The sequence below is a fragment of the Ptychodera flava genome, chromosome 8 (genome assembly GCF_041260155.1).
Source record: "Ptychodera flava strain L36383 chromosome 8, AS_Pfla_20210202, whole genome shotgun sequence".
Classification (NCBI taxonomy): Eukaryota; Metazoa; Hemichordata; class Enteropneusta; family Ptychoderidae; genus Ptychodera; species Ptychodera flava.
This window is the reverse complement of record NC_091935.1, coordinates 38,096,014-38,115,195: the sequence shown is the minus strand read 5'-3', so window position 1 is coordinate 38,115,195 and position 19,182 is coordinate 38,096,014. Positions and strand designations below refer to the sequence as shown.

The following is a 19,182-nucleotide window of genomic DNA, read 5'->3' as shown; positions in this document are numbered from 1 at the left end:
GACTGTGGTATATTTTATAAAGGTGACAAAAATAGACTTCGGGCGCTCACAGTGTTAAACCAACTACAGCATACCCCATGATCACATACACCTGCAGGGTAAGCAAAATACTTTAGGTATGAAAGCAACCCAGCACTGTAAAAAGGGCATCCAAAGATGCAATTTCAGGGTATTTATGGAATGCAGGTGTTGGTATACCTAAGGTACTGGTACCTGATGTGTTACTCATACAAGGAGACCAGGCTTTCCATTGTCATTCACTGGCTCACATGGCCTGATCTATATGGCTAAAATTTCAAGGATATTTTTGTGATCTACCACTTGTTTGGGATCATTTTGAAGCTCTGAGAGTATAAAATAAACTTTTCATCATCTTATTTTTGTAAAAATCGAAAATTTAATTTTTTCCCATAGAGTTGACACAGGAACAGGATCATTTTGAAATTCATATATTGGTGAATTTATGGTAATTTGTTATTACTCATGATTTTGAAAGAGAATGGTTAAAGGTCTCCTTGAGGAAAATTAAAGTTTAACTCTTTCAATTATGAGATGCATACTAACTTGACATATATCTTTACCACTCCTTACCTCTAAACTAATACAGGCAACGACATCCCAAATTTATATCAATTCATATGAAAAAGTCCTCATTGATATTTTGCCTCTCAGAGGTCCTTGTGACCTTTCTACATGTATCGTACAGGGAATGATATTCCCTCATTCTCCAGGCTAGTGTGCTTTTCTCTCCCACCCCTTGTCATTCAGTCATTGTTGACTTGGCTGGATATCTCAGCCCCTTCGAGCTAAATAACTTCTCAAGTTGAATGATTGATATACAAACACATCTGTTATACAATCTGTTGCTATGAGAATAGAGGAAAGCCTACAGGACATCAAAATCCACATGAATTCCAGAACTGGATACAACTGTGTAAGGTTTGCACTTAACCAACACACTCTGTATCACAGAAATATTTCTTATGTCATGTAAGACTCCCTAATACTATAATGTTTTCAAAAAGCAGAGGACCTGAATCCTTTCACCCAATTTCTCTCTACGGAGGTCCAACCATATCAAAGAAAACAATGGGATTGGTTCAAACCACAGTGGTGAAAGGTTAAGTTTATAGTATCCTAGCAACAGTTTACTTGAAGGATGATGGTGGCACGAATTTGGAGTAAAAACACACTGTAAGAATTAATTTAAGTAAAATATACGAACTACTGTACTTTAAATGAATTTTAATACCTCATTGCAAGGTAGAGTTTATGTAGAAAAAGAAAAATGCATTTTTGATTTGCATTGTCTATTCTTGTTCTGGCAGAGATTGAAAGACCAGCATTCAAAACAGTGAATAAAATCATGATAACCAAAATGGAAATTTCTCTTATTCCAAATGTAAGTGAGATATCATTACAGAAGTTGTTGTATAGTATTTAAAGAACGAAGTGTGAAAACTTCACAAAATTTGACTCAGCCAGAATGGAGTTATATTCTTTTGAAATATCTGAAATGGGACAAACAAGAAGCCAGGAAATTGGGTGATTTGCATCAATTTGCATAGATGCACTTTTTTCTCACCAAACTTGCAACTGTTCGTCATCTTACAAGGAGAAGCCAATCAATATTTAATCTTGGGTGAACAGATTACTGAGAGTTGAACAGACCTTGAAAAATAGATTTTGAGCAAAATACGCTGTTACAGAACGAGCGTTAATACAATTGTCCATGTATATCATCCACGTATGTGCTCTGTGCCTTGTGTGCTCATCTGAATAATCATGATCTTATGGAAAAGTTACTATGGGTCATTTCAGTCTGAGAATATTTTGTCAATATGAGTCCTTTGACAACCTAAATGACTGCGTGGTATTTTCAAATGAGCTGATATGCACTGAATTTCAGGTTTATGAATTCAGTGCCTGGTAACCTGCCTTCATGTAGGGCTGGACAAAGATAAACTTTTGACATGGTTTGAATAACAGGTGCTCAATGAAGTAATTTCATTTCCTACAATGAACTGGAGCCCTATTTAATGTACAAAGTTTACACATGATACTTTATGATTTCCAAATAATCATCTACTCAAAGAAAGAATTCTGTGTATACAGAAAATCAGATAACGTGAAACTGCTCATTTGAAACTACGCTTGGCAGGAAAAGAGTTAAGGACAACAATATCCTCAAAGATAAAATAGCCTATGAGAATTTTCCAATAATTTGACAAATTTGATCATGATTATCCAAGCAAACGAATTTCTCAGTATATTTGCATATTTTTCTGACAAGCTTATCCATCTGAAGATTAACTTTGTTGTAGTTTAAGATGTATCTGAAGATTTAATAAAAATTTGATATTAGAAGGCAGATGTATGTATGGGATTAAATGTACCTGGTGGATACCAGCAGCCAACTTAATACAAACAACGTATATGAACACAGGCTAATCTGTGTGGATTCTATGCCTATATACCGTACACTGGAACAAACAGGAGACAAAAATTATTTGCATGTTCAATTAAAAATTATGAGATATTAATCAAATTTATGAGCCAAATGATTTTTTTTACTACTCTTGTACTATTGGATGTTTTGATAATTACAAAACCTAGTGCACATCAAGGCTAAATAGAACTGTGCTGAGCTACCTATCAATGATTTCCACAGCCTGCAAAAACAGAGGGGTGGTTAGTTTACATAACAATGTATACTTTGCATATTCTAGTATTGTGCAAATGTATTTTCTGGTGTGGTTACTAACATATGAATAGATTTGCCCTAAAACACTAGGCGGCCCACGGCTGAAATGTTCCCTCAGCTTGCATTACCCACTTTTTTGTATAATTGTTCACCAAGCTTAGAGAGAGACAATGCAAACAAGACAGAACTGAACGCATCTCTACACTGGCAGCCACCCAGCAGCATATACAATGTAACGCTCACATTGAGCAAGACATGCAGTTTCAATATTGACATGCTACTTATAACTGGATATTATACCCTGAACAAAGTTTGATGTCTGGTAACCTGAGATACGCCAAACAGCATTTGATCTCTGGCGAGGCCCTTCTCCAAACACAATCAATATATATTGCCCCAACACATCGCCATGACAATTTATGGACCCGCTTGAATCCTGCTTCAATAGACTTTACCCAAACCCTTATTTTCATGTAGAAAATTCAATTTCTCTGAACGCCTTTGCAAGGAAACAGCTTTGATCATAATCAGAAATGTTGACATCGTTACACAATACAGAAATTGCATTGTTATCAGCAATGTTGAAAATATTACTTGCACAGTCAAGCTGTTGTAGAAATTTGAATGATGAGTGCCATCTATTAGCTTCAGCCATTGCAAAGTGCTGGATATGAGTATCTTCAGGTGAAATTTTCCCTCTGACTGAAAAAAGCCTCAAATCAAGCAGCTGCTCTGTGGACAAGCAGTGTAATCTTCACTGATAGAGAATTCCCAGGTTGTCTCTTTACGATTCGGTGCACTTGCATCGAATTATGGGGAAGCGTTTAGAATCACCGTGGATCGTGCCTGCTTGGTTGGGACGTGTGGAATGTGACCACATTACTCAACCCTGACACATCATGTACATCAAAATAAAAACAACACTCATTATATAGTCTGATTATTTGTTTTTATCAAAATCTGAAAGCATTCAATCACAACGTTGGTGATTGCAATGAGGAGTGGCATATATTTTATTACCATCTGTTTCTGAAAACTATCTCTTCAAAAACCACATATTACAAGAAAGGCAAACGCTATATCCATGATTCAAATTTTAAACATGTTCGATGTGTCATACTGTTTGGGAGTAATTTACATTAATATGAGGTTATTAGGAAAATACCACACAGGACGCACGAGGAATTGGCGCAGCGTATCGCGGAGGGTGATGAAAACATCTGAGTGTGGAATGCTATCTTGGATGCGCTTCTGGATAGCCTGTCCACTACATGTACAGAGCACCAGACATATTCTGAGTTCCTCTGCTTCATTTTGGTTACTATTACCTTCAATTGACTACAGAAGTAAATGATTTAAGTCTTTCACAGTCTATATTACATTTACTCATGAGTCATCAAGGTTTGAAATTGATAGAAGCCATATCTGCCTGAATGTCGGATCAGGACAACATCTGTGTTGCTCTGTGGAATGAGAATTCTTTGGACCTATCATCTAATAAACAGGGTGAGATAGGCTCATCTGTTGACATCCAGTTAATTTGCATACAGAAATGAGTGAGCCAATCAGATGTTTCAAAAGAATGAGCTTGTACCAATGAAATTTAACTAATTAAGTAAACAAAAACAGCATATATCACAAGAGAAATATTTCTTTTTATCACTCAGTATCACTTAGATACAAGAAACGTCATGCATTCCATGATGGATGAAAAGCATTGTCATTTGGCAACGGGGTTTTGTTGAACAGCAAGATAAATCAGAGTCATAATCAACTAATATGAAAAAAAGATTCAAGAACGTTACAGAAGCCAAGACTGAATGTAAGGAGCTTCTGTGGCTCCATTGAGACGCCGTCTCCTTTCTGCGACGTGACTTGATAACACGCCTCTGGCAGCGTCTTCTGCTGAGGTGGCAAGAGTTTATCTATGTAATATGCAGTTCTCGTCGCATCGTCAGTTATGTGTATGCACATGAATTATGCAGTGTCTGGGTGTATTTCAGAAAAGGTGAAATCTTGCCGTCAGGTTGACAAGAGGTGTATTATTCTCTGGGTAATCTGGATCTGCAGGAGTCAACACCAATGGCAGAACATTTTACCGAAAGTACGACTCAAAATATATTTATCGCTTTTGCTTGTAAATTGTGGGCACTGATTTTAATATTTGAGATGGCATAAAAGTCTAGAGATAGTAATTAATCTATGATGAAACTACTTTTGAAAGGTAATTTTCCCCCGACAGAAATATTGACAGCGGGATGGACAAACACTTATAAAATTAAAATTTTTTTCCAGTAAAATCTCGTCTGATTTTGAAAACTAGGTTCAGTCATCAATCATTGATCACATTAGACGCATGTCACATTAGACGAAAAGCAGCGTCATCGCTTCTGGGACTCAGAATGAATACCCCTTGGAGATTCCTGTTTTGAATACAAAACATGAATTCTAACCGATCACTGAGGGACATGAATTGTATGCTCATTATAAGACATGGCTACTAGCTACAGCTCCATGTTCAAATTTCATTTCATCCACAACGGAATAATACAGTTGACCTTCATAAATTTTTCATGTAAGTAAAATTTTTGTAAATACTTATGTATTTGTAATATCGTTGTGAGGAAAATTTTTAAATAACTAGCAAATATGAATATGGCTTCAGTTTTTCTTTGCCTAAAATTGAGTTTCACATTTTTACACTTTTAATCAAAGGGGAGTGTTGCGACAAACGTTGCCAAATGCTTAAACACCTATACCACATTACCAGTCTATCATATAAGGTATTTATCAGCAAGCTGGATTGCAAGGCAAATAAAGATTTCCATTCAATTCTGCACTATCATGCGCGAGTGTTGCTACAAATGTGGCAAATGTTTCAACACAACATTAGATATACTTGACAGATTCAGAAGATGGTCTGAAGCAAAGCTGGGAGCATCTCTCCATGACAACTTGAATGATAATGAACCTGTCACACGACTGCACACTTTTCACACTTTTTATCATCACACCATAAGATAAATGTTTGTAGGGATTATTGGACAGAATGCTGTTGATGCCATTATATCACATGCATTCTCTGACAATTGACGAACACAAACAGCCAATTAAAGTCAGCATTACAACAGAGTAGTTCCAATTTGAGCAAAAGCCAGTATGAGCAAGATCGTTCTCATGTAACCATCACTGTCTACCATTCACATGTATTTGAATTTCAATGAAGTTCTACATTCTGTACCATCCTTGAAGTGTACATATTTGCAAATATAGGTTTTTTAGAGCTGGGCAGACTTGCCATGCAGACTGTAGAACAGGGATATGTAGAAAAAATGCTATTGAGGAAGCACATCAACAGGAGGGTTGCAGAAACTCATCGCTTACAAAAACTCACAAAATGTTTTACCTTAGATATAATTTGCGATACAAAAACTTGAATGCTACAATGATTTTTAGCTGTTGCATATTTTTTGCAGACAGAAGTAGCTATGTGCATTCACCTCACACATTCAATGTCTTTTGACGACTGGCACAGTCCCTGGAGAATCCTAAAAAACATTGTGAGTTAGGTCACAACAAGCATTCTAAACCTACGGTCACTGTTGCTGAACATTTCATGAAAAATTTCATCAATCTCTAATGAGTCTTCAGCGGGGAGCTATCCTTATCTCAAGAGATGCATAAATAATATCAGTAATCGCCATCGAGGAAGGATGAAAATATCGTCAAAAGAGATAGCTTATCATTATCTGAGACTAAGAGTACTCGTTCAGACTCATGAAAGAATAATGAAGACTGTTATTACAAAATTAAAATATTTGTTCAGCTGTCTGATCTATTTCTTTATATTGCCGACATTAATCAATATTAGATAAGGAGTTTTTATCTTTTGATAATCTCATTTGAGAGTCTTGTTTGGTTTGATTTTCGCATTAATAATTTATTTCCATAACTGTTTTTGCTACAGCTTTTGTTATTTTCCTTTAAGGATGTGGTTGGGTTACCATCTAGAATTATCTTTTTTCAGTCATTTCTGCACAATTCTCAAAGGATTTGTCAGCATCATGCAGTGGGATAAGTTGAAAAGGACCATATACCAGCAGTCCAGCAATGACAGGAAAAACTAGACTTTAAAATTGAAACATTGTTTTCACTTTTTCATTGACATGGTTAACCCTTTTCCTGCCGAGCGCCTTGTCCGTTATCCTGCCAAGTCAGTAGAAAACCGCCCCATAATATGTGCCTGCAAAAGATTGGCTCTCCTGCATGTTATCCTGCCAGGCATTTTGGCAGAAATCGCCCATTTTCAGGGTTGTTTTAGCCGTACTTATACGTGTTAGACTTCGATAATTTCTACATGCCCGTAGACAGGGGAAGGAGCTCAAGGGTTACTGCAGAAAAAAATTGAGGTCACCGGGTTTGTTTGCCCCTGGGAGTGCGTCATTTTATTGCCGTTTCATGTTTATTTTTTCGGAATAAACTCCTTCAGTATTACGCACGTCCACTAGGCACAAACATCACCTCACTCGTCTGTTAGTCAGAGACCCTGAGGGTCGTGCTAGGGGTGCAGCAGCACCGGCAAACCTGTCCTGTTTCCCCAGGGTAGGGTCAATTGAATACGTACCTTCAACGACTTGGCAGTGTAGCACAAAAACTACGTTTTTGCCGTTGTATTAACGACATGGCTGAGCCATTGAAGCACAGCTCCACGTAGTTTAGCCAGCTCAGTTGGGAGTTGGTTTACGAGTGTTACCGTTCATTACTGACTTAGAGTCGAGTGGTCCTCAGTCAGGTACGGGTTTGTACCGACATGGCTTGGGCTGCAGCTAACCAGTGATAACCAGTCACTACACCTAAGTCTTCAGTTCACTTTTGCGATGCACGGGTGCAACGCAATATGCTTCCATTGTTCTAGCCATCGACGTGTCCACATGCCTGGCAGCCATATTGTACTGCTAGCTGGTTTGCATAACAAAAGCAGTCCCTGCTAAATGCAGGCGGTATCCCCGTACAGACTACGCATTGACCTTATGTCCCCTTTTGAATTCTCTGTACGCAAACAGCGTACGTAGTTATATGCATCGGCAAGAGGATACGTTTGCCTGCAAACCAGAGCCAATACTTCGGACGATGGAATAAATAAAAAATCCAAAGCTACGTCCATTGAATGGCACGGCCAAGGCGGTGAAGGACTTGCCTGGCTTGAACTTGCAGAGCTGAAGCCCAGCTTAGTACGTCGGACACCAGTTTGTAATGGTATTTCCTAGTCGTTCATATCCGTTCCATCGGAGGAACAAGTCGAGCCGTCCCGTCAGAAATACGTTCTCATTTTCAGTCACGCACAACTGAATAAGTGACTTTCGTCTCGCACCATCGGCATATCTGCCAAGTCGTTTACAAGAGGTAGCCTTCTAGATTAGCATTGCCGAGTTGGTCAAGTTCGGCAGCAATCTCTATAGTGCCAGGCAGCCAAGTACGTCCAACTCCACCAGAAAACGTCACCATGCTATCCTGCCAAGTCCGCTAAAAAGCGGTAAAAAAAAACCAGCCCCCCTCGGGTGTGGGGGACTGGCGGACAGGTTTCTGCACCTTTCCCTGTCTATCGACTCCCTGCGAACCCATTTCGAGGGGAAAAGGCGTTCCTTGTCAGAAAACCTCTCCTCGGATGACCCCTAAACGCACAGGGGATAGCAAAACGTAGTGCCGTCGACTTGGCAGGAAAGGGGGTACCCAAAAAGGGCCCGATTTCCACCGGGTTGGTAGAATAACGGTCACCAGTACTTAGATTCTGGCTACATGTACACCGAATTTCAAGCGGATTTTCACCGACTTGGCAGGAAAGGGTTAATATTTACAGAAGGTGAAAACCAAAACATGCTTGTCACAAGCACTTCAAAAAATTACTCAAAATTATCTGTGGCTGAATTGTTTCTGAAATGAACAGAAATTATTTGAATCAATTTTACACAATACCAAAAAAGAGTGATGACATCATCTATTTGGGAGCATGTAGGTATTTTTGATGACATCATCTATTTTTGGGCATGTTTACGATTTTCGATGACATCATCTCTTTACGTTTTAATGAATGGGAGCCCTCCCTGATCCCTTTTTAGCTGAATTAAAACTGCCTGCGGAACTTTGGTACAGAGAATTTTTATGAGCAACTATTACATCAGGATGCCAACAGGAATCTGAACAACGATTAAAATATGAAAATTGAATGCTGTTATGACTGGAAATTGGGGAAAATAACAATGGTGAAACTGTATAATCTCTCCGCAAGTTGAAGTCACATTGCATGCATTTCATTGACACACACATGATGGATGCTGTAAAACAGTCTACACTGTACCCCAGCCTGCTGACCCATGTTTCAATTGCTGTTCTATGAATTCTAAATAGTTCTACAAGAACAGATAGCATACAACATTTAAATAAATGAATTATTTCACACCCAATGCTATGATGACCTACAGGCCTGTATCATCTCACAACTTTCCATACCGGTATATTGTACAGTACACACTGTCCAGTGCTTTTATGTTCAATGAATTTATCTGGATTTCCCATACATAATACATGCTCATCTTGATTATATTTTTGGTGACGTAGAGCATTAGTTTACATGTGCCCGACCTGCAAGTTTTATACAATTTTGCACAATGCTCTTCTCGATAAAACTGTATGGTTGAACATTTAGAATTTTTATTTTGGTACACGCAGAATAGTACACAGTTCGTGTGTAAATGAATAGGGTTATACCGGTACACAAAGTGCTGCCAAGGTACCGGTTTAATCAATTGGCTGCATTTTGAGAAAAATTGTACAGGTGAAGGAAATCACTTGACTAGCCAACATCTTCTACAGGCCTCTGGAAAATAACCATCATCATTACTTACGCTGATCAATGGAGTATATACCGCACTACACAGCAAAAGGTAAAGCAATAAAAAACAAGGTACAATTTATAACGTTCCTATGTTATTGAAATTTTCAAATAGAAACTTGCATGCAAATTACACTCCAGAGTCTAAAGTCACACTTGAGCTGTAGAGTAACTGAGATGTCACACTTTTCACAACTGCATCGGTACATTCTTGATAATTTTTTATTCAGACAATTTGAGAAAAGGATGTTCAAGTCCCCATCGCTGTTAGGTCCCTATTGCCTTTACTAAGTACTAAAGAGCTCTATCAATATATGACAGATGCACATAAGTGCTACTCATACTGGTTATACGGTAATCTATAATTCATCATGCCTAATAACATGTTGTCTTTTTGTTCTCTCTTTTTCATCTAGTACCACGAGATGATATCTTATATGTATGCACAAACACAAGACAAAAGCATAAAGTAGATTCAGCTGATCAAATATGGCAAAAAAATAATCAGACCAATACCTTCCATGGATTACGACTGAGTTAAGTGCGACGATGCAGACTGGTTTAAAACTTACATAATCCATGGCTCCCAAGATAAAATGACGCTATTTAATTTGTTACAACATTACCTGACTGTAATACCTGAGAGTCCAAGTCCAGCTTCAAAGTAAACCCTATGTCTCTAAAATTAGCAATCACATGAAATGGCAAAATGATATTTTCAAAATATTGATTTGCTACAGTTTTGTCCTGACATTAATTAGTTGACGTACCAGATGGTAAAAATGACATCTAGCATCAGTTTGCATATAGCATGCTTCATAGGTGCGGCCAATACCTGTAATCTACATGCTGCTATGACCTTACAGGGTCACACGACTAAAATCCTTTCCATAGATTCCACAAAATGCTGCCTTATGTAATAATAATGCAGAATAATTTTGGCACAAAATTCACAGATTCCTGACGAGTATGGGAAAATATCAGAAAATCAAGAAATGTAACTCTCTCTTATAGTACCACGACATGAAATGGAGTCATTCTTCATTGATCTGATCCAGCAATTACTGTAAGGTCTATGTTACTAATGTACAATACATTAAGTTTACTGTAGTTCATATCCCAGTCCAATATTATGCCTGTCAAATGCCAATTATGATATTTTTGAATGAATTCAGGCGCTAAAAGCACGGCTAATGTGTTTTGACACCTGAGTACTCTAGCTGAGTGTTGGCTTTAAGATTCTGACAGTTATAAATAATTACCAATATGTTGATAGACGTTACAGACCCATATATTCATTGGCTATATTCACCTCAAGATATTTTGACGCCAAGGAACAAGGAGTGAAGACTTAATTCCTGCAAGAAGTGAGGAAAAAATCTTTGTGTCCTCTTCATTCAACCATGCCAAGTTCATATTTCACCATCAGAACAATTCGGTAAAAACTACTGAAGCATAGCATATCCCATTTGTTGCATTTTAACTAAACATAGGGCCAAAGTCCCTGAAGCTACTATAGACATGGATACAAAATTAAGTATTTCCTGACTGTATGAAATTATCTCACTAAGGTCATCATAGGACCTGTAAACCAAATATTAAAGCTGTCTGACCAGCGGTTTTGAAAAAACAAGCGACTCAACAGTTGACAGAGCTCCGCTGTGTTATGTAGAGAATAACCTTTTGTGACACATGTATTGATGAAAAAGGTGGATATCTTTGATAGCTCATTTCGGGATGGCCTGACCAAAATTGAAAAAAAATTTCTGTAAAAATACAGATTTGCATATTTCTCACAATTTTAACAAATGTAAGTTGGGTTATCCCTAGGGACCTGTATACCAAATAACAAAGCTGTCTGACCAGTGGTTATGAAGAAGATTTTTTACCAAAAAACGCCTTTTTTGGTGCTAATTTGCATATTTTCAACAATATCAAAAATTAATAAAAAGAGTTTCTCAAAATCATATATTTTATCCACACAACAAATATCAAATCAGTAAGTACTGCAGTTCTCAAGATATTTGAGTGGACGGACGCCTCACAAACGGACATACATACATACATACATACATACATACATACATACATACATACTACTGACAGTGCACGCCGGACAGATACCCATCCCAAGGTAGCTTCTATAATAGACTATATTAGTCTATAGTAGCTAATAAATGAGAGTTAATTACATTCTAATTAAAGTAAACAGACTTGCTTAAATCAAGATTTTCGTCATAAAATAACAGCATATCTGTCAGGTTATAAATCAAGATTTTCGTCATAAAATAACAGCATATCTGTCAGGTTATAAAGAATCTTAAGCTGGTTATCGTTTTATCAGTATTTTCATCCTATTAACCAAGCACATTTTAACTTTCAAATTAACATTGTAAGTAAGTTCTGTTGAATAAGTTGAGACTATACGTACTCAGAGAAAGCACACTGAAGAGACAAATGTAAACTTAAGAAGTTCACGGTCATCAAAAGCATTATAAGGAATCATGTAGCACTTTCATTGCACTGTTTACACAGATTGCATAATTGCTATAAATAGCACATGAGGAATCTTACAGCCCAGCTTTACCATAAAAACCCCATCACTTGCCACTCTTTAATTGACCACTCTATTGTTTTCCTCAAAAAGTAATTTTATTTTATCCTTACCAAGTCAACCATAAATGGAAATTAGAACTTTCTCTATCTCTATTTATTTGACCACCCTATCATGACAAACTATTTTGAGCAATTTCTGTTAGATAACATACAGGGCACAATAAATGACGGTTCAGAATATGTCAAAGTTGGGATTCAGGAAAGTTGCCTTTACATGTTTCAATCCTCCAAGATGGTAAGCATTTCACTATGAACTGTCAAAAAAAGTTGAACTTTCTGATAATTCTACACTAAAATTATTTGGCTTTGATGATTTCCTAATTAATTCAATTATTTAAAATCACATTAATTATTTTTTTCTGGGTGAATTGATAGGGTTTATACAGTACAAGAATTACTTACAATGTAAGTCAAATTTTGATCAAAAATGACAAAAAAATTCCTTAAAAATACAGATTTGCATATTTCATCACAATTTGAACAAATCTAAGTTGGGTTGTCCCTAGGGACCTGTTACCAAATAACAAAGCTGTCTGACCAGTGGTTATGAAGGAGAAGATTTTTTACCAAAAACACCTTTTTTGGCATTAATTTGCCTATTGTCAACAATATCAAAAAATTAAAAAAAGTGGTTTCTCAAATACATATTTTTCATCTACACAACAAATATCAAATCAGTAAGTACTGCGGTTCTCAAGATATTTGAGTGGACGGACGCCTCACAAACGAACATACATACATACATACATACATACAGACTGACGCCGGACGCCGGACGGATACCCATCCCAGTAGCTTCTATAGACTATAGTCTATAGTAGCTAAAATTGAACATTTAAAGGCCTGCAAAAACACAGATACCGTCAATGTGACTTTAGGGACTTGCTGCCGTAACATATCTAGCCAAAGATGTGAAATAAGTATGGCTTTGGCTAAATACCACTTTTTACTGACTTGGCAGATGTTTAAATGTAGTGTGTTTAGAGGTGCAGTATGTCGGTTGATTGGCAGGTAAATTTTAATGGTATGGTAGGTCTGTGAGTGGCTGTACATCAAAGGTTACATTACAGGTTTCACTAGTTTACTGTATTTGGTATGTGACTAAGGTAGCTTTTTTGCTCATGAACACGCCCCCCCCCCCCCCCTCCTCCCCTCCAAACTTTGGCTTATTCATACATATCTATACTGATCAAATTCTATTGTGAACAGCAAAACTTAACGATTTACATGACTTCATGGTTTGTATCAAAAATTATTTCTTGAAATTGGTATCTGCTGTCTTTTTTCAGAACTTGACTATTTACAACCACAAGAAAAAATGGCCAAGTAAATCTTACTCCTAAAATACCTCTAAAAAATGTTGACACATTTGGCTTTCTCATTTTTTCTGAACAACACACATACATTACACTACCAGTGGTACAAAAACACTTTGCATAAATTTGTGTATTTTAATCACAGCAATTTTGCACATAAAAGCCTTACAATATACTTAAAGTAACTCGTGGAAAAACTACTTAAATAAACAACCAATACAAAGACAGACCACAAATTTTTTTGAACACCTGAACACCTCAAAGAGCAACATTTTGCCTTCCTGTTACATTTCAACAAGATTCTCCCAAGTTGAATTGAATCCAATTCACTTCATGGATTTAACTGATCATCTCTCACGTCAACACATGGGCAAATCAACTGCGCAGTTAATCCATTCACAAGTTACTGCCAATAAAATTATGTATCAGAAAAATTACTGTTACAGCTGCAGACAGCTTGCAACCTCATCACAACACAACAGAGACGGTATATCCCCTTAGTGACCCCTTATCTGCATGCGCAGTAATCATTTTAGTTGAAACATGATAAAGAGCCCTATAATTTATAAATTAAGCATGGTTATTAATTTACACGCAAAGACTACGAAACTGTTTGCGCCACAATTACAAGTAATAATTATGTGTGCTTCCTGCAACATTGCTTATGAAAACGGGGTACGCCCCAAAGGATATCTGATAGTTTCATTTTTGCACGGTCTCTGACCTACAGAAAAGTACAAAAATTTGCCAAGAATTTTTCCCTATTTTACAGAACTTTACCAAATAAAGAAAAAATCTCAGGATATGGGGAAATACATGTACTTTAATTTGGAATTGGTCACCATCATCCGTTTCTAGCTCCATGCCATCATGTAATTCTGTTTCTTGAAACACTCAGTAGCTGTTGATTCAAGATATAGCAAAGCAGGTTTTGAGTGGCCCTGCAGGTCAGCACCTACTGTATGTACACACATACCCATAGAATCTACTTGAATATAATTAAGGTTTCACTTTCTCTCACAATGTCACAATGGTTGTGATTTGCATATGCTGAGAGAATATTGACTCTGATCTTGGTGTATGTTAGGTCAGCAACTATAAGACAATGAAATAATGGTCGCATGACTATCACTTTGACTGAGTAAAATAAAAGAGCTCTGCATCTTCACACCATGAAACACTTTCCCTTTCCGGAATAAACCTTAATGGGCGACATACGAACGTTCAGTAAGAAAATGTGACTGATAATGATATAAAGACAAATTTACTTCGGCCAAGGATGCACCACCTGCAGTGAATAAACTGAGGACAAAGGCAAATGACATTGGAATTGAATATTCAAACTACTATTGTATAATCCAGCGGTAGTAAAAGTTACCAGTAATAATAACGAAGACGCCAAGCTATCTTTGACAGTATCTTTAAGAATAGCTAGGTAATTTGGAAGTACTATAACAATTACAAGTAAAGAGATTTAATCCATGGAGCTACGAACTTGCTGGTCATGCTATATTGCCACGGTTAGGTACGATAAAACAACATTGACATTCACTGAGTAAAAGCTGTCAGTGGCTTGGCAACGGCGTCTGTCACCCTGCAATCAATGGCGTCCCGGCCCGCGTACGATAAAAGCCAAGGCTGGCCAACAATAATCACGGCGCAAACATATACGGGCATACACGGTCTACCGTTTGATAACAAGGGTGATAAAATGTAACGGCGGACCGGACGAATTCTGTGCGACTGTACGAAACCTTTGATTCGTGAACGAATCGCGCTGGCATGTGCGCACATGCATGCATATGGGTGAGATCTACTATTCAGTATTCTAAAGCTCTCACTCATGTACTGATGCTGAGAACAAACTCTTACCTTTAGCGTGTTCTCTAATGTCACTTCGTCCTTGCTGAGAGCACCAACAATATCATACACCGCTTTTGCCTTCTCTATGAGCTCTTCTGTTCGTGTTTTGATAGTTTCTGGGGTCAAATCCCAGCTCAGACGGTTCAGTTCCAAGTGATAGTTTTCGGCCATGTTGCTTCTGCGGTGAACGGGGGTGCTACTCCCGCTTTTCCAACGAAGATGCTGTAACAGGTGTCACGAATTCATGAAATGAAGACGCCCATGCAAAATATCGGAGAAGATCGCTGCAAGTGGAACTTATGAAACATGTGCAGTTAAGAGCGAAACAACTGATGATCCATCCTTTTACCCGAGGTCCTCTTTACAGCCCGGGATTTTAACCATATAGAAACACTTCCGATCCGACACTTCCCTCTCACAGAGAAACTCGTCCACAGAGGGCGCAACACCATCGAGCCAAAAATTAAACACCCACCTACTTCGAGTCGGTGAGACTTGGTGTTAAAGGAAGCGCCTTGAACTCATTTTGACGGCTAAACTGCACTATGAACATGTTACATCACTTTGTTATTCAATATTTTTTTTGTACATTTTTCGTTTGCTTTACTTATTTACAGTTATGTAGACATGGCGCTTAGTGTTTATGGTAAACAAAAAACTACCATCAAAGTCACTATTTGAACTTACTTTGCTTGAAAAAAAACACCCATCCATCCCAAGGATTAAAGTTACCCTCCAATCCTACGTTATGCAATTAAAATGTTACCTTTCTTCATGGATGAATACATTGTATTTCACCTATAAGATGATGAACAAAGCTGAGGATTTTATCACATAGTTTCGGCGAGCCTCGTAAGACTTGAAGGAGAAGGATGGGTCCTGAATACATTTATATGATGATATGTTTGTTTTTTTACATACTGGTATTTGTCTTTTTCTTCTTTTTAGTTATTTTGTACAACTGATTTTTTCAGACAAATTGCTTTGTAATTTCGTTCGTTTGCTAGACACATTCACAGTTATGTAGATCACATTTTTTTGCCACTTTTGTTGGAATAAATTTATTTTTTTCAAAAAAACGCCCGTCCCATCCTGAATGTATTCATATGATATGATTTTTTTTTCATATTTTTCTTTTTCTTCTTGTTAGTTTAAAGACACATTTTTCAGACATTGTTTTAGAGCTTCGTTCACTCGACAAAATCACTGTTATGTAGATCTGTTTTATCTACCGGACTTTGTTGATTTATCTTTTATGAAAAAAAAAACTGTGCACCCAGTAACAATCCTTTTTAAGGCACGGAAGAAACATTATACCAGTGAAGGAAAAAACCTAGTTTTTAGAGATTTTTTCAAATTGATCGTCACATGATCCTTATGTAACAACGATTACAAAATACAAATCACATCATTCTCCACTGAATATCTAGGCTTTCAAAAAATGGGTTAGGCCTAGGTGCACAGTTTTTTTTGGGTTTTTTTTGTTTGTTTGTTTGTGCAGAGAATTCATTTTAAGGGCCCTACACTTGTCCTGCACCCTTAATTAACAAAAGAATATTGAGCAACTGTATGATAAATGACTTACATTTGAAGATATTCCACAGTGGCCTACAGCCACAATCAAAAGTGTATTTAGTGTTAGGTAAGAGAACACTGAAAATTTCAATGGAAATATACAGCGATACAAATCTAATAGAAAGCAGGAATTAACAATGACAAACCATCAAATATCGTTATCACTTCCTATATGAACTATGAAAAGAAATTCTGTCTTTGTTGATGGGATCAAGGTCATGTCTTCATGGATGAATACTCTGTACTTTATCTATAAGATTATGAACTCAGAACCAAGTCGATAATTTTATGGCTAGAATTTAAAGGCTAGTGAAACTTGAAGCAAAAGGATGTCCCTTGAAGTCAGTCTTTCTTTTAAATTACACTAATTGTTTTCTTTACACTTTCCATTTTCTGATCCCTTTGTATCCATTTTATTAAAATTATTTACAGTTATGGAGAGATGGCATTTAACCTTGAAAGTGAACATATCGGCTAAACAAGTTTCATTTAATGTATAAATTTCAACTTTTCCAAAAAAGAACACTCTTCTTCCTCACACTTTACCATATTATTTATTTATATATTGTTTGTATTTTTGCAAGCTAAAGCAAAAAGAAAATGTACCATTAGGTAAATCCACGTTTGACATGAAATCTTGAAAAATTGCCAGACCTTCAACATGATGGAATGTATGGAGAACAATCTGTGCAATATTCTCAACTGATAATAATTCATTATCTCTGGATATGCATACTGAAACAATAATCGATTATTGCAGTTGCACAATCCTGATCTGTTTCATATTCAGTAATAGATTACCTGGTGAGGTTCAAGTCAGGCCAGGGTAAAGGAAAGGAAATATAATTCAATTGTTCCTGTCCTTATGTCACCTTTTTACGCCACATTGGAAAGTTCCAAGTTGCTTCGGCAAGAGTTTGAGAAATTAAAGCTTGGGAAACTTTTTCAAGATGGTGGAGGGGAAGGGGTAAATACGACCATACTGACAGCGTGTGTTAGCTTGGCTACAGGCAGTAATGCTGTTGAAAAAAACAAATCAAGTTTCATTGCATGTTAGTGCAGGAGTCTACATGTTGTAACACATTAAATTGCAACATTTCATTAAGACACAGTAAACAACACATCTATGTATTCCGTTAGGTTTCTTGGTTCTAGCGGCTAGCCAAACATTGGTGTGATAACACTGAAGCCAAGAAAAGTCACAGTGATCAGTGGACGTGGTGTGGCGCCCCCAAGAGTTTAGATGCTAAATTCCTTCTTCATAAAGTTGGCGAAAGATAGTTGGAATAGTTGCTATCATCTTTGTTGCCCTCTGTCATGCATGATCTGGCAGCAGAATGGTGGCATTTACAAACGTGGGCATAGTTCTATTTTCTCACAAATAGTAACAGTGAGATATATGAATAAATATACTTAAAAACAGGCACAGAATGTATTGCCTCAAGATGCAGGTGTGACCAATGTAGGCCCAATCAAATCTGTGACCTATACGCGCCGAATTTACAAAAGTTTGACTTTTGATAATACTGAAAGATTCCCAAATCAGCAACTGCCACTCTTTACTTTGCATGTAGCTTTAGTGATAGGCTGGTGTCACATCTGGAAATCCTTTCTTTGTGTATCAAAGGATTAGTTTAATCCAGTATCTCTGGGAGACAAAATTTCCCAATCAATATATATATATTCATTCTTTCTATTGCATGCACTTCGAGCAAACACAATGATAAAGCAGCCTTTTCTGAAGCCGTCAATCAGACAACATGTGCAGAGAAGCAGAAAAAGACCATCCCTAGGAGGACAAGATTGAGAAACATAGTTGTACAGTTTTTCCACTTGACCTATCTATCATATCACCAAACCCAATAGCGCTGATCGCAAATGACGTCACTGTTCTATCTCATTAATATGCATAAGTAAACATTTCCTCCCATTTTCCGCATAAACGACGAAAATAAAACCTGCGAGTGTTAGAATAGATATTTAGCGTCACACTTATTCGTATGAATTGATGACTGAGACTACAAGCTGCAACAGCAGCCGCGCATGCAACAACAAAATTTGTCCGAATTTCAGCATATTTGTCCGAAAGTCGCACGCGTGCAGCTATATTTAGTAACAAATCCGAAATCGCGATCAACGCTATTAAAAGTCAAACCATGGATCCCACAGCTTTGAGACATTGGTATGAAAGTTTACAAGAAAAAATGACAAGATGACAA

At 37.2% G+C, this 19,182-nt stretch overlaps 1 protein-coding gene across 2 annotated transcripts in view; it reads right to left on the bottom strand.

Moving 5' to 3' along the window:
• LOC139139265 (thimet oligopeptidase-like) overlaps positions 1 to 15,823 on the bottom strand; it is a 64,396-nt gene extending 48,573 nt beyond the window's left edge. For both annotated transcript variants that reach the window (XM_070708112.1, XM_070708113.1), the window contains exon 1: positions 15,398 to 15,823. In XM_070708112.1, the coding sequence (XP_070564213.1) occupies positions 15,398 to 15,559 (162 nt within the window). In that variant the 5' untranslated portion in view covers positions 15,560 to 15,823. The remainder of the gene's footprint in view (positions 1 to 15,397) is intronic.
• Between the last annotated feature and the right edge of the window lie 3,359 nt (positions 15,824 to 19,182).